Source organism: Carassius auratus, unplaced genomic scaffold (genome assembly GCF_003368295.1).
Source record: "Carassius auratus strain Wakin unplaced genomic scaffold, ASM336829v1 scaf_tig00216315, whole genome shotgun sequence".
NCBI lineage: Eukaryota > Metazoa > Chordata > Actinopteri > Cypriniformes > Cyprinidae > Carassius > Carassius auratus.
In genome coordinates, this window is record NW_020528504.1 from 176,260 (window position 1) to 201,920 (window position 25,661).

Here is a 25,661-nt window from a genome sequence, read left to right on the forward strand (position 1 = left end):
GATGCTTTCTCTTTCAGCTCCCAGCGCTCCCAGTTTCATTCATTTCAGCGAGCTCACCACCACCTCTGTCAACGTGTCGTGGGGCGAGCCTGTCTTCCCTAACGGCATCCTTGAGGGTTACAGACTCATCTACGAGCCCTGCATGCCTGTTGATGGTCAGTGCCTTTCTTGTTTCATGTATAGATTTCAGATTTCTTGTATAAAACCTTAAGCTTCAAAGTTCCTTTTTCTAACACCTTACTAGCATTCCCAGATAATCGTGAGTTTAATTGATATAGCCAGTTAGTAGTCACAAAATAGATATAGTGTGTGTGTGTGTGTGTGTGTGTATTCGTTTGTGTGCAGGTGCCAGGAAAACACTTTTGTGTTCAGCACTTTTTGCTTTTGTCTTTTTTTTCTCATTTTTGTTTAATATTTCTATTCATCTTTATTTAATTTAGTTTTTACATTGTTATTTGACATTTTAATTTTACTTTTAGCTGATTATTTTATTTTTAAGTTGAAAGTTTATATATATTTATATATATATATATATATATATATATATATATATATATATATATATATATATATATATATATATATATATATAAATAACTGTTTGAAAATCTGGAATCTGTGGGTGCAAATAAATCACCTTTAAAGTTGTCCAAAATAAGTCCTTAGCCATGCATATTATTAGGAAATTTACTAAATATCTTTATGGAACATGATCTTTACTTAATATCGTTTTGACCCATAAAATGTATTATTGGCTATATTGCTACAATGTATATCCTCGCTGCTTATGGCTGTTTTTGTGGTCCAGGATCACACATTTTAATTTTGGTGACTGTTAGTGGCTTGGTCTTGACATAACAGAGTTCTGGTGAAACTTGAAGTATAAAATTATAAGAATAAAATTGCCTAAGAAATTGCCAACCAAATTCTTTTTACCTGACAGGCATTTTGCTTACATTTAGCCCTTGATGAGTGTTAATTTTGGACCTTGCGATCATTATTCGGGGGCCAACAGTATTGTTGGGATCTACGGCCACGTGTGGTGTGTGTTGAGCTTCTGTTGCCTGAACTAAAAGTAGTGTGTCTGTCTAGAGTCCTCAGTGGCCTGTGTCGACTGTCTTCACTCCCCCTCCCCCCCAGGCGTCAGTAAGATCGTGACGGTGGACGTGAAGGGGAACGCCCCCCTGTGGCTGAAAATCAAAGACCTGGCGGATGGCGTCACGTACAACTTCCGCATTCGCGCCAAAACCTTCACCTACGGTCCGGAGGTGGAGGCCAACATCACCACAGGACCCGGAGAAGGTCTGTCTGCATGCTTTCTCTGTGCCTCCTAACAATTTCAGCTGAGCAATTCCTGCAAATTCATGTAACCCCATGGCTTCTATGTGATCAGGAGCCCCGGGCCCTCCCGGTGAGCCCTTCATCTCTCGATATGGCTCCGCCCTTACCATCCACTGGACCAATGGGGATCCTGGGCGAGCACCTATCACTCGCTATGTTATTGAGGCCAGGCCCTCAGGTGAGATTATTTGCATTATTTGTCACTAGATTGTGCAGTTCTCCATAAAGTCTTGGTTCTCTTTAAGGAAACTTGGTTTGCAATGTGTCCAGTTTCCACTCGTTCTCCAATAAACAGTCACAAAAATAAAGCACAAATAGATATTGAACAGAAATGGGCTAAACTGAAATCAGTATGGTTTTTTACAGAGAAAAATAACATTCTTTTCTGATTTAAAAGAGCTAACTCAAGACTTGTATTCAAGAAACTGAGTAAACCGGTGTCTCTGACTTTAAGGACCACGCTTAGCATGAGATCCGTTTGGCAGCATATTCATCAGCTAAACTTCTAGATACAAATTCTCCCAAACAATGAAGAGTGATTCCATATGCGTCAGTCTGGGGAAAAAAATATGCTGACGGCAGCTTGTGTCCGACGAAGGAGATATATTGATGTGAGTCAAAGCAGATCAGATTTCCTCAGAGACTGAAGAGAAGCTGTGCTCGAATGAGAAAAGAGTGGGTTCTGGAGGAGGAGCAGATGGGATTGATTTAAAGAAACTGTGTGTGTTAAAGACCCATACATTAGGGTGATGTGTGCCAGGCCATCTTTGCATGTCGTTTACGTGCCATAGAGGTGGAATATTATTCTCACTCTCTGCCCTGAAGATCTCTCCCTCTCCCTAATTTCTCTAGCAGACCTGGCGCATGATACCAGCTTTATTTTTCTGTCTCTCGGCACTGCAAGCTGAAGGCACTTGGGGTTCTCGGTAGTACATTAAACACATTAGACATAGATGAAATAATGTGATCTATATTGTGATGTAATTGTATTTGAATACTGGATTATTAACCCTGACAGCTGCTGCAGTGTTAAACGCACACACACACAAACAGTACCTTCTTAAAGACACAGTACATCCCTGAAAGAACATTTGGTAATGAATAAAATTTTCACTCCCATGTTGTTTCAAACTTGTATATGACTGATAGAAATGATGCGAATGTGAATGACTAGGCTCTTTTTATTTCTTGAAAATGTTCCAGATGAAGGCTTGTGGGACATCTTAATCAAGGACATTCCCAAGGAAGTGACATCATACACCTTCAACATGGATATCTTGAAACAGGGAGTCAGCTACGACTTCCGGGTCATCGGGGTGAATGATTATGGGTACGGCTCTCCAAGCCAACCGTCACCATCTATATCAGGTCAGTTCCTCAAGCAAGTGAAAATCGATCTGAAGTCATACCAAATGATTCGAATGAAATATGCATCTGTTTTTAATCCCAGCGCAAAAAGTGGCTCCGTTCTATGAGGAATGGTGGTTTCTGGTGGTGGTGGCTCTGGTCGGCCTCATTTTCATCCTGCTTCTCGTTTTCATCCTCATCATCAGAGGCCAGAGCAAGAAATATGCCAAGAAGTCTGACTCGAGTATGTATTTATACATCATCAGTGTGGTATGTGTGTGGTCAGCATTTCTGTAGTAAGAGCAGACAGACCCCAACAGTACTGAGGGGTGGGACAGTCATGTGGGTCACTAAACATGTTAAACAAACTGAGGGAGCATGAGAGGCCCAGTGTGTGCTTCCACACAAAAACACACTCACACACACCGTTCACACAACACCACCTGTCAGTCCAGAACTGTTTTATCTTAACGAGGGTGTTCAGCTCCAAAAATAGCAAAGGTTTAGGGATTATTTGGTTTAAGGCCTTGTGGTTTTGGTGGCATTGCATCCTTTTATCATGATTGACCCCCAGGACAAAATTAATTTCTGTTTCAATTAGTTTAGTAAGACCCAAAGCATCTTTGATCTTCAGCACATCAAAATTTTTGGTCCAAACTGTGCCTTAGTGATCTCTTAATGTCTCCATATGTCATCCATACAGGCAACAATTCCAACTGTAATGCACTGACACATGGAGAGATGGTCAGCCTGGACGAGAGCCGCTTCCCTGCCTTGGAACTGAACAATCGACGACTGTCCGTCAAAAATTCCTTCTGCCGCAAAAATGGCGTCTACACCAGGTCAGTGGAAGTTTCTGCCCTTGTCTGTCTTTCAAGGTTTTTAATATAAGCATACAGGTTTTTAGGGGTTTTTTATATGAGCATGCAGGTTTTCAAGCTGAAATATAATGTCAGCTACTGAGTATCGTATTACGAATGGAATGGTCATAACTAAAAATGACTCTGTCTAAGAACAGCAATAGATGCAATTTAATATGCTAATGTTCCCCTGTCACTTTGCCCAGTAGGTTTGATAATTTTATATGAAGTAGTAAATCAATTATCATATGTGCTCATTTTGTACTTTGCACATAGAACTATTAAACTCCCATAAAGCTTTAACCACGTGGCAATGATGAGGCAAAAATAGCCCCAAATCTAGGAGTTTCTCGTTCATCATGGAAAAACTGATGGGATTAGCAAATGGCTCTACCTTCATAAGATCCTACTTTCCATCATAAAACTCAATATAAAAAGTTTCTGTTTCCACTAATGAGAGCATTTCTCTCTGACAAGTCACAGACTAAGTGCAATAACAGATTCTGGTTCATGACCTCACCTACACTGCCATCGTTCTTTCTGAGACGGGATGGTTTTAAAATATATGCACAAAACATATATTATTACAACTAATACTATGCTTAATGTCAGTTTATTTGCAACAACTTAGGCATAGGTACTTCATTAGAAAATGCATTAGCATTTATATATATATATATATATATATATATATATATATATATATATATATATATATATATATATATATATATATATATATTATTTTGTATTTTATTCTAGTTTATTAATTTAATGAAAATTATTGTATTGGCTATTTTTACATTGCACATAGAAGTTAAATATTGCAATATGTTATATTTTGAGAATTGTCAAACAATGGCATGAATAGGTGCTCACACAGGTAACAATATGTCCAGGTGTGCCAGGTGAGTAGATCCAGTTCCATTTGAGAAGTCTGCCCTATTATCATTGCTTAGTTCTCAGCCTCTGCCTTCCCTCATCCCGGGTTACCTTGAGAAGAATCAAAGTTCCTCTAGTCTTTGAGGGGAGTCCAGGCTCTTTCCTCTGGCTGCAGATTAAGGGAGAGGTGTGGGAGGAATGTGCAGATGAAGTTCCACAGGCTTTGTTCTCTCCCGGGTGGAGGGTCTACAGAGCCCGAGTTAGACTGTGGCCTCACTGGCTAAGAGGATCAGGAAAGTGAACGAAGAACCTCAGGAAAATCTTAGAAGTGACAGGAGCATCAAAGTGGAAAGAATCGGATGGTTGAAGTATGCCCACTGCAGAGAGCTGCTTCAAGTGTGCTGTATTGATGTTATAACCTCAGTAGTTATGACAATCTGTAGCTCTAGTGACACAATACAGAGAACTTCTCTTCTCAAGATACTGACAGGATTCAAAGACTGCCTGCTGAGAAGGGGGTCTGTGGTTTGAGATCTTAAAACGGGTCTTGACTGTCTTTACTGGCATGTCAGTGGTTTCTCAAACAAAAATGTGTTCCATTTGTTTTTGACTTGAGATTTTCGGGGTAGTTCACTCAAAAAAAACCTTCCATGCCCTTATCTTGTTCCAGGCAATGGATTTCTTCTGTGGATTACAAAAGATGTTTAGCATCATTATCTCTCTTTGTTTTTCTTTTTCTTTTTTAGAGACGGGCAGTTGAACTGCCAAATACATAGAAAAGCAACATTTTCTGATTCCGTAATAATAGCTTTATTTTAAATAACAGAACAGTAAATTTATGTTGTTATAATATGAAAATGAAGAATGTTCTGTTATGTGTGTTAATAAAAAATGGCAATACATAATTATAAGTAGAAACATTAATAGAAATAATAAACATAATATAATAAAATAAACAGGTGCCAGGGCAGCGGAATATATGAGAGACCACAGTCTTATCTTATCTAGTGATATGAAAAGTGTTGTTTTTAAAGCCAGGGGAAGTATGTGATGTGCTTGAACTCATCACATTTTTGAGACTTTACTGTTCTGGACTGTGGAGAGCTGACCAGGCCTGTTTACAGCATACACACACACACACACACACATCTGCCCAATCTGCAGTTTGCAGCAGTCACAAGCACACTCGTATGCTTGTATTTTTATTTAATTATTTATTTACTTATTTTAAAGTAAATCTAAGACAAATCTAAGAGAAATAAATCACAATGAGATGTAGGAGGAGTATGCAGTTTGCAGTAACTATATATCTCCATTATATTTATGTATTCAGCAACTAGGTTTGTGTTTCTTTTGCAATCATGAATGCAGGCTTGAAAAGAGAAAAGTGCAAATGACTTGACTCACAAATAGACTGCAAACATGGATGTGGAGTTTGTTTTGGAGTGGTTTGGTATTAGTAGTAGAAAAAAATGACACTTTTTGGGTTCTGAAAAAAAACATAGTGACACGTATAAAACACTTACCGTAAACTCATAGAGTAATATAACTATTTCAGGTTTTCAGGCTGAAAACAGAAGTTTTTTTATTATTTTATTTTATTTTCTTAGCTGCTCTCCAGTGCTGTACCACAGAGACTTAATTATGCAGAAAAGCCTCGGAGCTGGCATCTTACAGAGTCCCATGATGCTCATAAAGAATCCCCTCTCAATACAAACTCACACTGTACTTCATTCACCTAACAAAGACACAAGTGTCTGCAGCTGGAATTACTGCCAAAGCTTTTCTAAAGATGCTTCATACTGTCAGATATTCGATATTGCTGTATATATATGTGTGTGTGTGTGTGTATGTGTGGGTATGTGTGGATGTTGAAATGTTTATTTATTAAATAATTCATACATACACACGTATTTATTTTTATAAGAGTGTGTGTGTGTGTGTGTGTGTGCGTGTGTGTGTGTGTGTGTGTGTGTATATATATATATATATATATATATATATATGAAATAATGAAGTTGGACATTTAGATTTGGATATTTAGTATCGTCCTGTGCTTATAAAAATGGTGCTGTGCCGTATTTCCACTCAGGTCTCCTCCTCGACCCAGTCCAGGCAGTCTGCACTACTCAGATGAGGACGTCAGCACCAAGTACAATGACCTGATCCCAGCAGAGAGCAGCAGCCTCACAGAGAAACCATCAGAGATCTCAGATTCACAGGTAACATACGTTCTGGAATCAGTCTGTTAATATATGTTAAAGGGACAGTTCACCCAATAATTCTGTCCACAATTCATGAGACTTTAAAGCTTTAAAAAGGACGCAAATATCCATAAATGGACAACTTTTATTATACGTTTCTGATTATGATCCTTTTGCCTCCTTTCTAAAACCTGAAAGCTCCAGTTCCCATTGTAATTGTATGGGAAAGAGCAACCAGTATCTAAAAAAATCCCCTTTTGTGTTCCATAAAAAATTCTGAAAACAACGTGAGGGCGTTTTGGGGTAAACTATCCCTTTAACCTCCAAGCTGAATTTCTAATGCAAAATCTAGTGACATTCATTTAGGAATTCCCTTATCACACACTTTTATTAGGACAAGACTCGCTGTGATGAAACTTTCTCAAAAGTAGGATACAGCCCTGCAGGAAAGGTCTGTTATACCCTACTTCAGATCTTACTTGCGCATGGCTTCAATCCAGGCTAGGTCCTGTGGGTGTTTTTTTTTTTGTTTTTTTGGTCATGCCCAGAATATTCTGCTGCATCCTAGTTCATTCTCTCCAGACTTTGTGTCCTGAGGCACAGTTTGGAAAATCTGTAGTAGACTTGTGAACAAAACACAGTGTGCAGCACACAGGAATTATAATCAAACAAATACTCACACAGACACATACAGATTAAAGTGTGAGAACTGGAAGGCTTCGGCTGGACTCTCTCCACTTCTCTCAAGTGACCTTTTAGCTGGCATGATGAGCAGAAACCATTCCGTTTGAGCTGTGTGAAAGTCAAGCATTGGCATTTACTAAATCAAACTCGCAGACTGGCAATGAGAGCAGGAAACACACACATCACGCTGTTTTCTTCACAGTAACACTTTTATCTTTCCAATGAAGTATGGCTGTGCAATATTAATCTATTTGTAGTTGTTTTCAGAATCATCATGCCCCCTATGATTTGTGGTGTGGATATTTTTAATGACGTCTTTGAGGTAGATTGAATAGAATGATTATTGTAACAAGGTTCGCTCATGTTGCATGCAATTTGTAATAACCATTTCCCAACTTTTTCCTAGTATAACACAAAATATTATGGCTTTTATTTTATTTTATCTTATTTTATATATTGTTGTTGTTGTTGTTTTTTTATTTTGTTTTATTTTTGTTTTATTTAAATATATTATAATTATTATTGTTATTATTATTATATAGGTGTACATATATTTCAGCTTTAAATGTAGTTAATGCAATCCCATTTTTGAGCCAGAAATATATTTTTATATATATTTTATTGCATTTTATTTTTCTATATATCTCTTTCTTATCATTCATACTAATAAATAATGTTTAAAAATATCTGTTAGTGGGAAATAGTTTATTTCACAAAGGATTTAAAGCATTTAATTTATTAAAACATTTTACGCACTTTTACGAGTACCTCCCAAAATGCACATCATGTCAAAGAAAAGCTGTGAACTTTTCGTCTCCTCCTTGCTCTTTACTGACACCTCCTGCCACCACCTTCTAGACTCCGACCACCTTTGACTTGTGGTTTGGAAACAGAGCACCTCCTGTTCCCCTTCTGCTCCTGCTAAAGTCTGGTATCATCGCCCTCGAGCAGAGTGAAGAGACAGGCTGGTTTTATTGAGAGGATAACTCCAGGCTATTGCAGATCCATTGAGCTGGCTCCAAAATAGCTAGACCCACCACAGAGACATATAATACTGACATTGTTCAGGAACTCTTAAAGACGGCTCAAATTCATTTGGCAAGCCAACAAACCTGAACACCTAGCTGAGCCAGCTCTGGGAGATGAATGAGATGTTGGACAGGTGTAATTCTGTCTAGTCATTTGATTGTGTTGAATGGACACAAAGTTTGTTTTAAAAATCTGATTTTGAGCCGCTTTTGGTTTCTGTTGAAGTGCTGGCACTACGGCTGCAGCTAACAGCAGGGATTGTTAGTGCAGCCTTCCATGTCAAAGCATCTTTGTTTTAATTGGCTCTCTGATGATCATCCCAGCATCACTGTTAGATTCTTCCCAATGAGAGTCTGAAATGGCTTGTGAAAGTTCTTTCTCATGGAAAGTTTTTGCTTCTCATCAGTCACTCGTATGTTATAGTAAAATGTTAGATTTAATTTGGAGAAGTGTGTGCATTTTACTGATATTTGAAGAAACATGGCACAACATGGGCTGGACCATATATCAAATACGGATAATAGTGTAAATTTGCACAGTTTTTGCTGCCAATATAAAATTAGTCCTACTTTTATTTCAATATGCTTCTTATTTATTTATTTTAACATTGAAATCTTTTTTTGCCCAAAGTAAACCTAAAAATGTTAACTAAGTAAAAGTAACTTAGGACATTTTTACACTTTTTGGTAACATATTCTGTTTGAAACTGATCCCTTTGTTTGAAAGAAAAATAAACAAAAAAGCATTTGAATTCATTATAAGCATAAGTATAAACATAAAAGTTGTTCTCATAAATTGACATGACCCTTGCATAATATGCAAAATGTTAATAATTTTAACAAAATACAAGAGATCATAAAAATTGCATGTTATTGTTTATTTAATACTGTCTCACACAACAGGTGATTATATATTCTCCACAAGATAAAATAATAACTGAATTTATAAAAAAAAAATAACCCTGTTCAAAAGTTTACATACCCTTGAATCTTAGTAATCTGTGTTGTTTCTTGGATGATCCATGTCTGTTTTATGATAGTTGTTCATGAGTCCCTTGTTGGTCCTGAGCAGTTCAAAACAAAAGGGTGTAAACTTTTTGATTTGGATGTTCAGAGTAAATTGTGCTTATTTTGTCTTCTGGGAAACATTTTAGTATTTATGTAGCTTCTTATGCCATACCAAATGAAAGTGTACACATCACGTCATCATCCTGTTCAAACTGAATGCATTTTGTGGCCTTCTTGAGCATCAGTAAATGTTTCCACCTTATAGCTGTGTACAAGTCCCTCAATTGCCCTGAGTGTGAAAAGTTGAAAAGGTTTCAAATATGCAAAAGATGCCAGGAAAATCAAAGAATGTGCAGGAGGTGAGGATTTTTCTGAAGAACAGCAGACAATTAAACTGCATGAACAACCATCACAACATTTTCATGCAGAAAACAACACAGATTATTAAGATTCAAGGGGACATTTTTTTATGAATTCAGTTAATATTTTGTCTTGTGGAGTATATACAGTATAAACATATATTATGTGAAATAGCTTATTCAGGAGAGCGCTACATAAAAATAGCATGTGATTTTCATGATCGCTCTTATTTTAGCATGTTCTACGTACAAGGAGGAAGTAAACTTATGAACACAACTGTAAATCCAGTGATCAAAAGATTAATCAAAAGATTGGTGTTGAAATAAGGTGTTTTAATGATTTTGAAATAAGTGATTATTCTCACTTAGGCTACATTTACTGTTTTTAAACATACATTTTTTGTCAAATATTATGACAATTAAAAATAATTGTTTTCTATTTTAATATATTTTAAAATGTAATTTATTTCCATACTGCAAAGCTGAATTTTCAGCATCATTACTCCAGTCTTCAGTGTCAAATGATTCTTCAGAAATCATTCTAATAAGCTGATTTGCTGCTCACTAAACATTTCTTAAGATTATTGAGTTGAAAGCATATTTTGCATACATGTTTTAAAATACTTTGATAAATAGAGAGTTCAAAAGAACAGCATTTATTTAAAATAAAAATATTTTGTGACATTATAAATGTCTTTACTTTTTTTTAATCAATGCACTTTTAATCAATGCACCATTGCGTAATAAAATTACACATTTCTTACAAACTTTTCAACAGTATGAAGATATAATTTTTGGCTATATTGCTCAGCCCTAATGACAGTGCATCTTTGTCTGTTCAGTCGCCTGCTGTGCTCAATATTTTAATGGATGGGTGGAATGTGAGACATAGACACTTCCTCTGCTCCTCCCCTTCAGTTAATCCATATCTGTGCCACGACAGGATTTCTCCATCCGTCTCTGCAGAGATATGAGTGGGGGTGGGTTCGTTTTGTTGGTCACACTGGCCTTAAACCTAGATCTAGTGGCCTGTGTTACATTTTTTAGTTTTTTTTTTTTTGAGTAGATTAGACAAAAATATATATGTAATGCCTCTTTAGTGATGCATCAGCTCTGTAAGGCTATAAACTACAACCTATAATCTTGTGTAAAACATATTTAGATTTCATGTGTTTCTTTTGCAACTGTCACAAGGTCAGGCTATAGTATCTGCATCTAAATGTAAGTCAACAGAGGAAGTGAAGTTTCATTCATTTTAAAGGGATTTCTGTAGGGCAAGGGCTATACTCAGAATGGGATTTTCTGTGAGGGAACGTCTTGCCCCACTTTCTATCTCTGCAGGAGACAAAACATAGATGCCAAACAACCAGCTCCAGTAAGATCAGATCCTCCCATCTGAGCATTCATTAAACAGACTCATCACAATCTGTCGTCAGCTTTTATTATGTTATTATTATTTAGTTGAATATCTTGCTGAAACTTATTTTAGTAACGTCATGAAGGCATTAATTCATAGAAGGTCTTTAAAATAAAAAGCAGGCAGGAATCACACTGACATCATAACCAAGTTTTTTTTTTACCATTTCCATTTTGTGTCAGCATTGCTTTTATCACAATGTACACTTTTTGCAACTTCTGCATTGTTCCTGTCAGAAGCTGCTTGTTACATAGGCCTTTAACACATTATACAATACAATCAAAATACAAACAAGCTTGAAAATAATATTGGTATGGAATTTAGTTGGATTGAGAAGAAAGAAAAACAGGAGTGGATGAATGCAGACAAACATTTTTGGAGGAGAGAACAGCTGTCACGTCCTGCATGTGTCAGCGGGGGAGGGCAGGAGTAGGTCACGGCACTCTGTGTCAACCGACGTGTTTTAATGACCTCACACACACACACAAACACACACCATGTCAGCATGCAGCTTTAGTTCCTGAGCTTGGCTTCGCTGTGAGGTCACACTGAACAGAAAAAAGCTTTCAAAGCTGAATTGCAGGGCGTTTTGTTTGCTGCTTATTGAGTTGTTGAATTTGCTGGTATGACTGGAATGTGTCTCATTAGAACACTGCAGTTGTTAAAGAAGCTGAAATCAGCGCTTGCTCAATAATAGAAGCATGATGCTAGAAAAGTCCATAATCAATATTACTTTAACCTTTATGCATGTATGTATGCAAAATGGATGTGAAATGTCCAAAAAGTCCTATATATATATATATATTTTTTTTTTTTTTTTTTTTTCAGGGGTGAATTTTCTCTTACGTTCAGAAAGACAAAACAATGTGCCTTTCTTTATTTTATCATACAGATTTTTTTTTCTTCCTCAAATAACTTTCTTTTTTAAAGAAAAAAAAGAACGGATGAAAGAGATTCAGCAGGTCTTTGGCATGAATTCTGCAGCTCTTATTTTAGGGGGATGTGGGGCTGGTTTGGGGGAAACTGCTTTCCTCTCTGGAATTTCCACAGAGGCATGTGTATCACATATGTTTGCATGTATAATAACGGTCGACTGGAGAGATCGGAGATTTGTTAGTCTTTTCACTATAACAGAGAAAGACGAGGAGAAATAATAAAATGTTTCGTAAAAAAAAATATGCATTTAATATAGTGGTCTTATCAATGTGTTTTGTTATAGTTCCATGAGAAGTACAAGTGCAAGACAATGCTGTATGATTGCTTGTTTTCATTCATTTCACATTGACGCATGGGCTATAAAAGACCTCAAATGACAGTGTTGCTCTCAGACAGGGTGGATTAAATTTGATTAAATGAGTTTTTTTTTGTTTTTTGTTTTTTAATAACATACTCAAAAGTTGTGTCAAACAATGGAGTCTAGCTATTCATAAAGATCAGAATCAACCCCTAAAAGCAGCATTCAGAAATTCCCAGACTGAATTCCTGGCAGAGGGAGTGCAGAAAGCGGTGGTGAGGATAGACAGGTTTTCTTAAAATGATATGCAAACCCTAAAAGCCTGAGATGGTTCTTCTCCCTTATTTTCAGTTTTCTTCTCTCCATTTGGCAATTCAAGCTTGTGTGACTCTGTGGTGAACTCCATCAGCCAGCTCTAGAAGTGTGAGCCAGACATGTCAGAAAGAGAAGAGGGAAGGTGTTGTAATAAATGTGGTGGTGGTAGATAAAGATTCATAGAGAGCTGATCTTCATACAGTCATCCATTGTTCTAGTGCAGAGTGCTGTCTCAACAAAGAGTGTAGGAGAACGTTCCAAGAGAAAGTGTTGAGAAGTACTTCCAACCCGCATTACCCTCACAAAAAAATACCATGGTCCTAGCCTGCTGATAAAATATAATGGTATTATTTTGAATTTCCAAACAGTATATTTTAAATAAACATGTGCAATCATGCTTTCCAATGCTGTATTTAAAAAAAAAAAAAAAATGCGTTAAGGCATGAATTTAAGAATAAATATTCATGTAAAAGAAACACATTACAAACACTAAATGTTAATACTGATTTTTTTCTTTTTTTTTAAATGATTCAATTGTTATAATAGTAGGGGCTTGTTATGAATAAATTGCATTGAATTAATATTTCAAACAAAACTGATATTACTTTATTTTTTTATTTATTTTTTTTGTGAAGGTAATGCACCATTTTTAAAAAGAAGCCATTGTTTGTCCCATGAAATATGACTTAGGGCCCATACTGCACTGCTTTAAACCCCATGTCTCTGTTTACCTCTAGGAGGCGCTTGTTTTCTCCTTTAAGACTGGGGGCCTCCATACTCTTCCAACTCAAAGGGTGAGGACATGCATTGTGCGTTGACTGACAGGAAGTTAATTTCTAGTGCTTCTCCATTCCTATCCTCTCCATTAGAATCATGCATACATTGTCAAAACCCCACCACATTGACGTGTGACCCCCCTAAATACAGCGTGTGATTGGTACTAGAGAGTACATTGGTTGTCTTAAAGCATTGAAGTTATTTTTATATGATAGACAGAGCCTTTTTTTGTTGTTCCTCCCTCCCTTTTTGGGTTTTCATTCTTTTTTTGGTCATTTTTGACATTAAAAGTTAGGTTTGTGGTTTGTTGAATTTCAATACTTTCTTCCCACAGTAAATAAAGCTTTGATGTTGGAGAAGGAAATAGAGTCCAATAGATTAATTTATTGCATATTCTTAATTTATTCAGGCTGTTATAATGCATGTTGTCTTTTTCACTTTGCAAAAGCAAATTAAAAAGAAAAACTACTTGCAAAGCAATGTTTGAAAAAACTAAATGAGCTCTTGCTTCACAAGTTCTTCTGGTCTTGAGAGCTTGTCAGTGTCCCCTTTAGATTATATATACTGTAAAGCTTTACAGTTTTTTTTTTTTTTTTTTTTTTTTTTTTTGATGATCAATATATATCAGATGTTTTGTGATCGAATGAATAACAATCATTTTCACCGAACTCACACTTGTCAGCCATGATTGTGTTTCCTTTTTAACACCCATTTAAGCCAAAGTTTTGTCAATTCAGAAACTTCTACTGTATTAATGGTAAACTTTAGTTGGGTTCATTCTTAAGATGAACTAGCCACAAATTTGATCAATAAAAATAATTGATCTTTTTTTTTTTTTTTTTTTTTTTAAAAGACATCTCTTATGCTGACCAATATAGTATGTAATATTATGATATTATCAAGATATTAGGTAATATTTTAAAATATTATTACAATTTAAAACAAAAATTGTAATATATTTTAAAATTCAATGGACTCCCGTGACCTCAAAACTCATTACCTTTTTAGAAATAATTTTAATATGCTGATTTGAAGTTAAGAAGCATTTTTTATTATCGCCAATTTTATAAACAGTTGTGCTACATAATACTTTTGTGGAAACTGTGAATTTTCAAGATTCTTTAAAGAACAGAAACTCAAAAGAACAGCATCAACAGATCAATTTAATGCATCCTTGCTGAAAAAAATATTAATTTATAAAATAAAATAAATAAATAAATAAATAGAAAATCTTACTGACCACAAACTTTTGAACATCAGTATGTATATATATATATATATATATATATATATATATATATATATATAATGTAAAAATTAAATCAATAATGGATACAAATAGAATGTGACATAAAACATGCGACCCAATTGTCAAAGTGACAAATAATGATTATTTTTTTATGTTACTTCTGGTTTTGTTGCTTGATCCCGGACACCTCCTTAAATCATCTCCCTCTTGAAATTGAGATTGTTGAAGTGATTTTGTCTCCATCATTCATTCTTGTTCTCTTTTTCCACCCCAGGGCAGTGACAGTGAATACGAGGTAGAACCCAACAGACAGAAGACACATTCATTCGTCAACCACTACATCAGTGACCCTACCTACTACAACTCCTGGCGCAGACAGCAGAAGGGAATCTCCCGAGCGCAGGCCTACAACTACACTGAGTCAGAGTCTGGAGAGGCCGAACCCTGCGCTCCTCCACCGCCTCTGCCCCCTCTACCCCCTCTGCCCCCGTTCCCCCCACAGCTCAGTTCCCCTACGCCCCAGAGCCAGTCCCAGACTGGCAGTCTTTTTAGACCCAAGGGCAGCCGGACTCCCACTCCATCCCAGCAGAGCTCCAACCCACCCAGTCAGCACAGCACACTTTATCGTCCCCCAAGCAGCTTGGCCCCAGGCTCCCGGGCCCCCATCGCTGGCTTCTCCTCCTTTGTTTGATCGAATGAAGATATCGGTACATGAAAATTCAAAACGAAGGCAGGGGATCTCTTACTTTCCACAACAGCTGTTCAAACTCACGTCTGTTGAAGAATGACAACAAACATCAGCCCTGGATCTGTTGTGCTTTACTTGTCATTGCAAGCTGATCTTTATTTTTGTATACTTTCTTTGATCACAGTTTTTTGTTTAGTTTTTTAGTTTTTTGTTTTGTTTATTTGCTTGTGTGTGTTCAGCGTGTTTTGCTTATAATGAAAGACAATCACTTGGAAAGACACATAACCGCATCAGTGAGCTTTGTTTGTTTTGGTTTGAGTTTTCTGTGCTGTCTAAACAAACTGCATGACTATTTTATTGTTCGAACAATTCCTTTCGTTTGCTTTTTCATTTTGTTGTTATTGGTTCTTTTGTTTAATTGAGTTCCACAAAAGTGTACAACACCAACACCAAGTTACGAATGCTGGACAAAAGCACCGACACATGAAAAATAATTTAAAAAGGCAATGGAGAAAATCTCAGCACTTGGACCACATCAAGACAAATGCTAAATGGTGGTTTTGACTGTGGTATTTTTGTTCTTACGCAGATAACAAAGTACTGCGGTGATTACGAGAGGTTAAAGTTCATTTGACTAGAGACTATGATCTGATAAAGACCCGCCTGCACTTATCACGTTTGAGTTGGAAAGCCAGCATCATTTATTGATGTCACAGTTTTCACCAGTGCTCTGAAAAGGCCAAAGGTCAAATTAAGTGCTTCATGCTAATCTGTGTATTGAATGTTTTTTCGGAGGTAAAATGTAGATTGTTTGTAAAGTTGAGCACGAGTATATTTTCCATTGTAAAACTTATGGAAGGCCAAATATGTAAGAGTCTGATTCACTATGATATATTATTATACTATTGTTCTGGATTCATTCATATTCAGAGCTATTCATGTTAGCAGCAGGTGTGTATGTGTGTATGTGGTGGGCGGGAAAATGTGTTGCTCCTTTTGATTTGACTCTATGATGTCATCCTGAGCTTCAGGTTGCACTTCTGCCGAGCAAACAGTAACGTTGGACACTAACGTCAATAAACAGTAGCGGATATCGGATATTTGCCAGCATCTCAGATGGAGCTGGATGTCAAACATACCAATCACCTTCAGGTTTTTCCTTTCCTGATCATCTGGCAAGACCTAACGTCATAGAAGCTGACAACTTTTCAAAGATTGTGCAACCAAGCAAATGCATTGTACCTGTGTACTTCGGATTTTTTCACCACTTTGCTTTGGCGCGGCTTTTCAGAGTTACTGAAGATAAAAGAAAATGGACTAAGGGACCCAACACGATGCCAACAGAGAACTAAACGGCACTTGCACAGCTTTCTTGTGAGGTTTAATGATGTTGTTTGCTCTTTCCTTTCCGTGAAGTGATTTTACTGTCTGTATAAACAAGGTCATTCACATGCTCAGTCTGCCTGAACACAGTATATTCCTAAATAAATTATGTTTTCTGCAAACGTTATTGGTTTGAACATTGAAGAGCGCGAGAAATTAGCATTCATGGTTGTGAGTGACTTACGTAGGAGAGATAAAGTGGGGTAACGTAGGAGAGAGAGTGGGTAAATCTAAGTAAAGTGTCCTTAAAATTACATTACTTTAGCTGTTGAGTCTTTACCAGAGGCACTATGACTACGTCTTAGCCAGGAGCAACTAAAGAAAACAAGCAATATAAAAGTTCCTATTCCATATAGATCTGAGTTTTTGTCCTAACCAATCAGAATTGTATTGGTGCTAGTACAGTTGTTAAACCAACATAGCCATAAGAAGCTGGATAACCATGAGCTTCCCAACTGGTTAACCGAGGAATTCTTGCTGGTTAAAAATCCTGTCAAAATGTACTCACAACCATGTCGTTCCAAACCTGTATGAATTTCTTTCTGCTGCAAAATATAAAAGAAGCTATTTTGAAGAATGTTGGTATCACAATCATTTCGGTTCCAAATGTACTTTCATTATTTGGACAATAAATACAATGAAAGTCAATGGGAAATTAAACTCTCTAGTTAGCATGGGGAAATTTGTAGCAGGAAACTTGTTGCACCTGGTTAATACAGAGTAATTTGGCCCTGAGAACAACAGAGGTAGCCACATATTGCAGAGGTGATAAAAACATCACACTAGTTTACCATTTTAGGAATAACTCCATGTGGATCAGGGGCTTAAGTTGTGCTTCAGACAGATGACGATAAATACACATAGCATTTATTAGAGTTGTGAATTTATTAGGCTTAATTAGCTACTATCTTTATTGAACAAAGGTTTTGCCAGGTAGGATGCATTCTTGGATGTGTTCCTAGATCTTTTGTTGGTCCTGGAACAACATTCAGGTCCAACAAACATATTCCAAACTACGTTTCATGGGAATATACCTTGGCCAAATGTGCAAGTCTGCAATTGCAGACCCTAACCCTACCTTAACCCTAACTCTGAAGTCTGGTAGTACTGATATATTGTTGCTCCAGGGCCAACAGAGATGTACTACTTGGAAAAATCACCATCACAGAATGAGTTTTATTATTTTCATATTTTTGCATTCTTTTGTACTAACAATCCAAAAATCCATCTTAACTCTCTGATGGATATATATGTGGCCTGTCACTCAAAGTTTCCCATCCTGTTTCTCTGGTTGGGTTAATGAGAGCGGATAAATCAGATCAGCAGACCTGTGAAATCTTGTTATGTTGGAAGCATCTGTTGCCTCCAGCCAGCTTATAGTCTCACTGCTCTTTCAAGTTCAGAGAGAATAAAGCCAGTCAGTCATGATTCAATTTATATTCTGATCTAATTGATATCCATTTTCATTTTTGTGGTGACAACTGCAGAAGTGATATGAACTCTTTCCACTTTTTTTCCTTACAAATTGCTTTTTTCCATCCTGAGTATGGCACGAATGAGACAGAAACCCCTGTATTTATACATTAATGATGTCAGAGGCAAAACAGAACAGGAATGTATCTAAATGGAGGGAGATTCCATTTCATATTCATTCCTGCGTAAGTCAGCCTTGTGTCCTATTAAACCTAATTTCCTGCTTAAAGATAACTGTCTTGATTTAAATATAGCAGATTAACTAATATAACAGCATAATGGGAAATGTTGGGTCCTAAACATGTTCCAAAGAACATGACTTCAGTGGAGTCTTCACAATAAGAAATGTCAAATCAAGCACAGGTGTTTCTGAGCATTGCATACCTGAAGTCAACTAAAATGACTTCTGACAGATACATGATTAATGTACACCAGTCAAACACATATAAATGGGAAAATATGCCTATATAATCTTGAGTTATATCAGGATTGTGAGTGCAGCATGTCATGCTATGTGTTTAGATGTTATTCTAAATGTAAAGACATTATCTGAACGTCTGTTTTCAAGTTATCAATCTAAAAAAGATTTTTATTTTACCCTTTATTTCTTCTTCTTATTATTATGTCTTTGTTTTTTTATTTTACTTTATGCAATCAGGTCAGAAATTAGCAGAGTTAGCATCTGGGCAACAATTCAATGTTTTATTCAAAGGTACTTTCTTCAAAGGTACTTCATTCTTGCTTAAACCATCTGCTATCACTTCCTGTTTGAGGTTTCGCCTTTGAATTTCGTTAATTATAAATGATATTATTGTCCCTCTTTTACAGAAGGGTAATATCGCACCCTGTTGAGAATCAAAACAACTGGATAAATGCTTTTTGATGGCAATTATAGAGTAGAGTTTTTACCACTATAGGAGCTCATTGATCAGCCCGTTTGCTAGCACTATAAAGGACATGTCAGGAAGTAATCACCCATTTGAAAGTTATGGGGGAATTTTTTTGACCACTTTGGGTGGCTTTTTATATGTAGGTTTGAGAGGGAAGACTGACAGTTAAAAAAAATTTGTAAAATGTGTAGTGGGCTTTAACTAGCTCTATTATATACATAGCATGCAATATTTCCTGCCTATAACTTTAGGATGGGCCATTTGGCTTTCCAATAATACCTGAAATATTCATACTTAGATGCTTATTATGTTCGATTTTGAATGGTTATTCTTGTCGTTTTGGTTATACGGCTCTTCTTAGATCCCTGAGGTGGATGTACTGGTGTGGAAGGCAATGGAGAGACGTGAGAATGAACGAATGTTTTATGATCTGCCGACATTTATTTCTTTTGCTGCCGGGATGAGGGAGATTTATTCGTGGCAGATGATATTTGTAACAAAAATAAACTAATTTTTCTGCTTTTTTTTAGAAGTTGAATTGTGGGAATTTTAACACATTTTGCCTTCAGTAGCTGTGTCAGGCAACTTAAGCTCAAAATAAGTGTTTTGAAAACGGAGCTTAAACGAAGGTCCATTCAGATGTTTAAGTTTAATGTTTTGTCATGTTAAGGTGTTCAAAGGGCCCTGCATTTCATTGTAATGTCGGTCTTGCAAATATGAGCACTCGGAGTCGTATGTCACTATGAATCAGCCGGCTGGAGAGGGATGTATGTGGTTGGGTTTGTCACATTTTGTTTAGTGTGGTCATTACGTCAACTTGGTAACTGTAACCCACAGCTGTAATCAAACAGAATGTAGCTTCTTTTTTATTTTATTTTAATTCTCAGACAAAAGGTTTATCATTGTTACTTTTGTAAAGACATCTGTTGGCCTTGTTTTAGTCATTTATTTTTATATATATGATTATTGTTCATTTAAAAATGTTATTTTTAGTTTTTTTCCTGTGATGTGGTTTACTTCTTCAATATTATATACCAGTGCTGCATCTGAGGACTTTTAAAAATGCCTAAAATGGGATATATTGTATTATAATGAGTGTTTAGTGCCAAGGTTGTACTCAGTGATCAAATATGTATATTCTGTACTAGACACATATATAAAAAGAAACAATCACTTGAAGGAGCTCTTGAGCAGTCAAAGGTATCTAGCTTTGGGGTAAAATTCTTTGTCTCTTGAAAGTAAAAATAAATAAAAATAAGATGACCTATTGACAAATATTAATTATTTGCTAAATAAAATGAAACAAGTCAAACAAGCAAGTTCGTCTAATATTTATATTTCTTTAAATCTCACCATCTATGCTTACTATTAATATAATTATGTTAAGTGACCCTAAAAAAATAATAGTGTTACCTAATTATATAAATATAAATTGTATTATATTATTATACTATATTATTCAAATATTGCATTTATATAAAAAATAATACATTACTACAATAATTCTAAAAATATTATGTAAAATTGTGTATAAAAACTTGAAGATGTATAATATGTACCTTTAAATTAAAATAAATGGACTCCAAACACAATGTCTATATGTTAGTTTACAGTTCTGGTCATGGGAAACTGACCACACACTGGAAAGGGGCGGAGCACAATCGCTTATGCTGATGAAAGTGGGAGGGTTGTGGGCGGAGCGTTGCCACAGTTAGAGGACTCTTGAACTGCATTAGTAGTGCGCCATCGTGCTTTGAGCAGTCAGTACGCTAAGACCAGCTCGTCAGGATTCCCTCTATTTGTCCTCTTTAATCACTTTTGATTATCCATAAACGCGTGGTTGCCACATAAAGCTGTCTAAAGTTTGAAGGATATTGGAAACATTTGTTAGGCTGAGCCTGTTTTGTTATTATTCACTTCTCTTTTGTTTGGAGTGGGATTCCATTGAACTTGGTCCATTGTTGTTTGGATGAGAGCTCAACTTTGGCATTGAGCTCCTGGAATCCAATACTACGGAGCAAACAGTGGTAAGACTTTACGTTTACATACATAATTTTGTTTGTGCGACATATTCTAAAAGGTCCCCATCAGACTTTAAATAGAGTACACTGTGTTTTAGATACAATGAAGCATTTGCTCTTCAGGTGTCTTCATGATATAATTTTTTTATACAGATCTTTCTTATATCCTGCAGTTGTCTATGAATCAAGGTCGACAGGTATCTCATTCATTTGAATTGTCAAATTGACTTAACAACTCCAGATTTTTACAATTTGATGTGTTAATGCTCAGACATTCCTCTACTGTGTGTATTTGCTGTATCTACCATAGTATTTCCCTTTTTAGGCTTATTTTACCTTAAAATGCATGCATTAATAATTAACTGTATGTATTCATTATATTAGAACTGTATTTCTGGGATATATATATATATATTTATTTTTTGTTGGATTAACCCAATAATTAAATATTAAATGGTAATAAGTTAATGTATAATGTTTATTAATACCCATTTATATAATAATAAATTTATTTCATTTATTTTTCTGCTTATTGCATCTTATTTGATATTTAAAATGTTTGCAGAATTAATTCTCTTTCGTGGCTTTTTAAGGGATATTTGTAGTACGCTGACTATGGCTTTTTATACTTAATATATGGACAGATCTTCATTGCTCCTATTAAATCATTTCTTTACAGCCAAGATCATTTTACCAAACCTATCTGCATTTCACCTTTCAGATTGGAAATTTTGTAGACTGCCAGTGCACCAAGAGTGTGAAGTTGAGTTAGTAATTAACAAGTGGTGTCTAATGCGGGTCTTCGACGTGCTGCTTGTCATGATGGCAATTGAAAGGGAAAATGTGGAGCTTGTGATTTGAGTCATTAGTATAGTGGTGCTAAATGCCTGGTTGGAGCTTGAAACTTATGTTAGCTTGCTGCTTGCATCTGAAGTGAGAAAAAAGTTGTAGAATTGTTGCACTTAAACAGAATGAAGTGTTGCGTAAGTACTTGTAGGAATGAAAAGTCCACGTTGCAATGTAACGGAATCCAAGTGAAGTATTCCAAGAACCTCTTGTGGATTTCAGATGCATTTCCAAATACATTGTCCTGAGCCCATTGGTCACATCTCTTGCATATACATATGGTCAGACAGCTGCATTTTCACAGTTCGTTAATCTAATGGCCCAAACTGTTGTTTGCAACAAACTGGCAAGCACTCTTAGTGTTTGTTAAAGTTTATCAGAGTGAAATTGATTGACCCTAATGGGTTGTCTCAACAGCACAATCAACTTTGATTATTCTGGGGTTGGACTCTTGAAGTTTATTTCTTGAGTGTTGTGTGGTCCAGAGCATTGACCCTTAACCTTTTGACATTTTTGTCATTCCTGGTATCATATTTGTGAAAGGGTGCTTCATCAGTGTCTCTGAGCAACACTGCTGCCAGAGCTTCTGCCAGGTCCCAAATAATTTTGGTGTATGCCTGGAGTCAAAGCTGCCTGTTAATATCCTGAGCTCATTTTATATTCAAGTTAGGAGGCAGCAGAAAGACATTTTCTGTCTAATGTAGCCTGGGAGATGTAGGCCAGGTCATACTGTGTGTGTGTGTGTGTGTGTGTGTGTATGTTTTAAGGCCAACCTGCTAAATGGATGGATAAATGCAGGTGTGTTCTTTTTCACCCTTTTTTTCTTTCCTCGTTTTCTCTTGACACTAATTCTCTGCTCCATCATGCCATTGCTTAGTGATGCAGCCCTCTGTTCAAATTTAGAAAAAAGTGCAGTTTTTAGATTTCACATTGATTTGAAATGCATCAGCAACATCTTGTTCAATGCTTGTTGTACAGCTCTAGTGAGTAAGTGTGTGATGCAGCTGGCTGTCTTCCCGTCCACTGCTGATGTAATGTGATTTGTCTGCAGCACTGAGGTGTGTTATGTGAGCGTTTGCGACGCTTGTCAATATGAACAATTCTTCGTGTACAAACATCACTGTGCTGTCTTGTGACTCAGCAGCATGAGTCAGTTGTGCTCTCAGATAGACTCATGCCTCCTGCGATGTGATCAGCCCAGCTGTCGACACACACTCTGGGAGGTCGATTGTCTGCATTTAAAGGGAATAACGTGGAACCTGGGGGCTTTGAAAGCTTAACCTTCCTAAATTTAGCCCACAGGTTTGTGTGTAAGTTGTTCGTAATGATGGTTAGTAATCATGGGTGTTCCCGGCCTTTCTAGATGACAAAACTTCAACACCCTCCCATCCAGTCTGTGTCATAGATGTTTGACGCTTTTTGTTGTTTAAGCTAAAACACTTGTTAAGACAGAACTATACTATAGGCTGTATGATTTAACTTTTATATCAATATTTGATGATAATATTGATCTGTTTTGGTTTAACATGCAATACTGTTCTGTAATATTTTATAAATTGACTCTTATGCTCCCCAAATCTGCATTTATTTATTCCAAAATACAGTTAAAAAACATAAAATTGTAAAATATTACCTAAATGTAAACCTTTTTTTTAATTTTTATATATTTTAAAATATAATTGATTCATGTTACGCAGTGTTGAGTAGTACTCAAGACTTGGATTCGTTCTCGAGACCATATTTTATTTTAACTTATCGTGGACTTGGGTGCATTTTGACTCTGTATTAACTTGGACTCAAAAAAAAATATTAGGAATCAGACTTATTCCCAAATCTACTCGAGTCACAATCAAAAAAGATTTTTACTGTATGTTAATATTTCTTTAAATCGATGTATGATTGACACGTTCAATGATTTATTTTTTTTAATTTTTTTTTTTGTGACGTGAGATGTTAGCGTAACGTTAGTGCAGAGGCAGCAGGACTTAGGTCAGGATGTCTCATTATGATGGATATTTTAGTGCCACGTTGAAAAAAAAATTAAGAATACAAGATTAAAGTCGTAATATTTTGAGAATAAAGTAAAAGTTACTAAAAGTCGAAATATTACTGAATAAAGTAAACAATTCATTTAATTGTTTCACACAAAATCCAGCAATCTGATCATTAAAGATCTTGAAAACACATTATTGTAAGACACATATTTGGTTTTGCTATAAAACTGATTTTGAAAGCGGAGACATAAAAGTAGGCATTCAAAAGCACAAATCTCTTACTATTGCATGGCTGGTGCACTACAAATAGCTAATGCAATGAAAGATATGAAATGTTATTTCCAAGCATACTGTCCTGCGAGTATGAAACATGGTATGAAATCTGCTAATAATCGCCATACAATATTCACAACATATATACGCTATATAATATAATATATAATATACACAACAATATTCAAATCCGGTGGCCTGCAACTTCTCCCGGTGCTCTCAATCTGGCACATTTACATGCGCAATAAAGGCCTACTTTCAAAATAATATAACTTTAATTTATACTTTTTAAATTCTTGAAACATTTAGACTTTATTCTCGTAGTATTACGACTTTAATCTCGTAATCTTTTTCTCTTTTTTTTTTTTTTTTTTTACGTGGCACTAAAATGCCGTCGTGTCTCATGAATTTAGCACATTAACTTTTTAAAACGTCTTGTTACATCTATTATTCAGTTTGCATGTAAGAGCCACAAAGAGTTTGTGTTGCAGTAAGCCTCATTCTGCAAAAGAAACATTCTGTGATATATGGCCTCTTTACCCTTAACTGATAATATTTGTTAAACCTTTATCAAGTAAATAAGATACAGTGTACATGCCATGTTATATTTTATATACTATTTGAGTATGGTACCAATTTTATTGTTTCACCAAACATTTTACACACTCTTGAAGATTGCTTTAGGTCTTGTCTCAAACCCAATCTCTTTGGTCTTGGTGTTGACTCAGACTCAACCCTCTCTGAACTCGATCTTGACTCGGACTCGGATCTTGACTTGGATTAGAATGAGCTGGTCTCAACTACAACTACTGCTGTAATGCAAAACTGGATTTTCAGCATAATTACTCCAGTCTTTAGTGTCACATGATCCTTCAGAAATAATTTGAATACATTGCTCAAATTTATGAATAGGAAGTTCAAAAGGGCTTGAAATAAAAAAATATATATATTTGTAACATAATTTATTTAACAGTGTTATGCTGGACAGTCTAAAAAAAAAAGTAATATTTTTGTATTCTTGAAATTTGTAAAAATATAAATTAATTTTATTCTTTATTTATTATAATTATTATTAGGCTACATATTAATTTTATAATTTGTTTAATATTATTTTGATGCAAAATCACTTTTGAGCAGCACACTTTTCACTATACAATGACAGGAAACGGCTGTGAGATATTGTTAGCTTTTATTTAGAAGACTTTGAACTGGGGAAAACTGTATTGCATTCATATCAGAACTCAAGGGAAAGTAACTATTTTAACCACGGCTCTTGCCAAGAGTCCGTAATTTTCTCCTCTCCTTGTGAACTTTGCATTATTTGCGTCAAGCCAGCTGAGACCTCAGGAATCTGACATACTATGGCAAAGAAACATATTCCTCTGAAA

At 35.9% G+C, this 25,661-nt stretch overlaps 1 protein-coding gene across 1 annotated transcript in view; it reads left to right on the plus strand.

The window, feature by feature from the left end:
- The window catches only part of LOC113097483 (protein sidekick-2-like), a 72,482-nt gene extending 55,834 nt beyond the window's left edge, over positions 1-16,648 (plus strand). The window contains 8 exon segments of the mRNA XM_026262703.1: positions 18-155; positions 1,141-1,302; positions 1,394-1,519; positions 2,545-2,709; positions 2,792-2,932; positions 3,392-3,530; positions 6,523-6,652; positions 14,980-16,648. Coding sequence (XP_026118488.1) covers positions 18-155; positions 1,141-1,302; positions 1,394-1,519; positions 2,545-2,709; positions 2,792-2,932; positions 3,392-3,530; positions 6,523-6,652; positions 14,980-15,396 — 1,418 coding nt within the window. The 3' untranslated portion in view covers positions 15,397-16,648.
- The last annotated feature ends 9,013 nt before the right edge of the window (positions 16,649-25,661 follow it).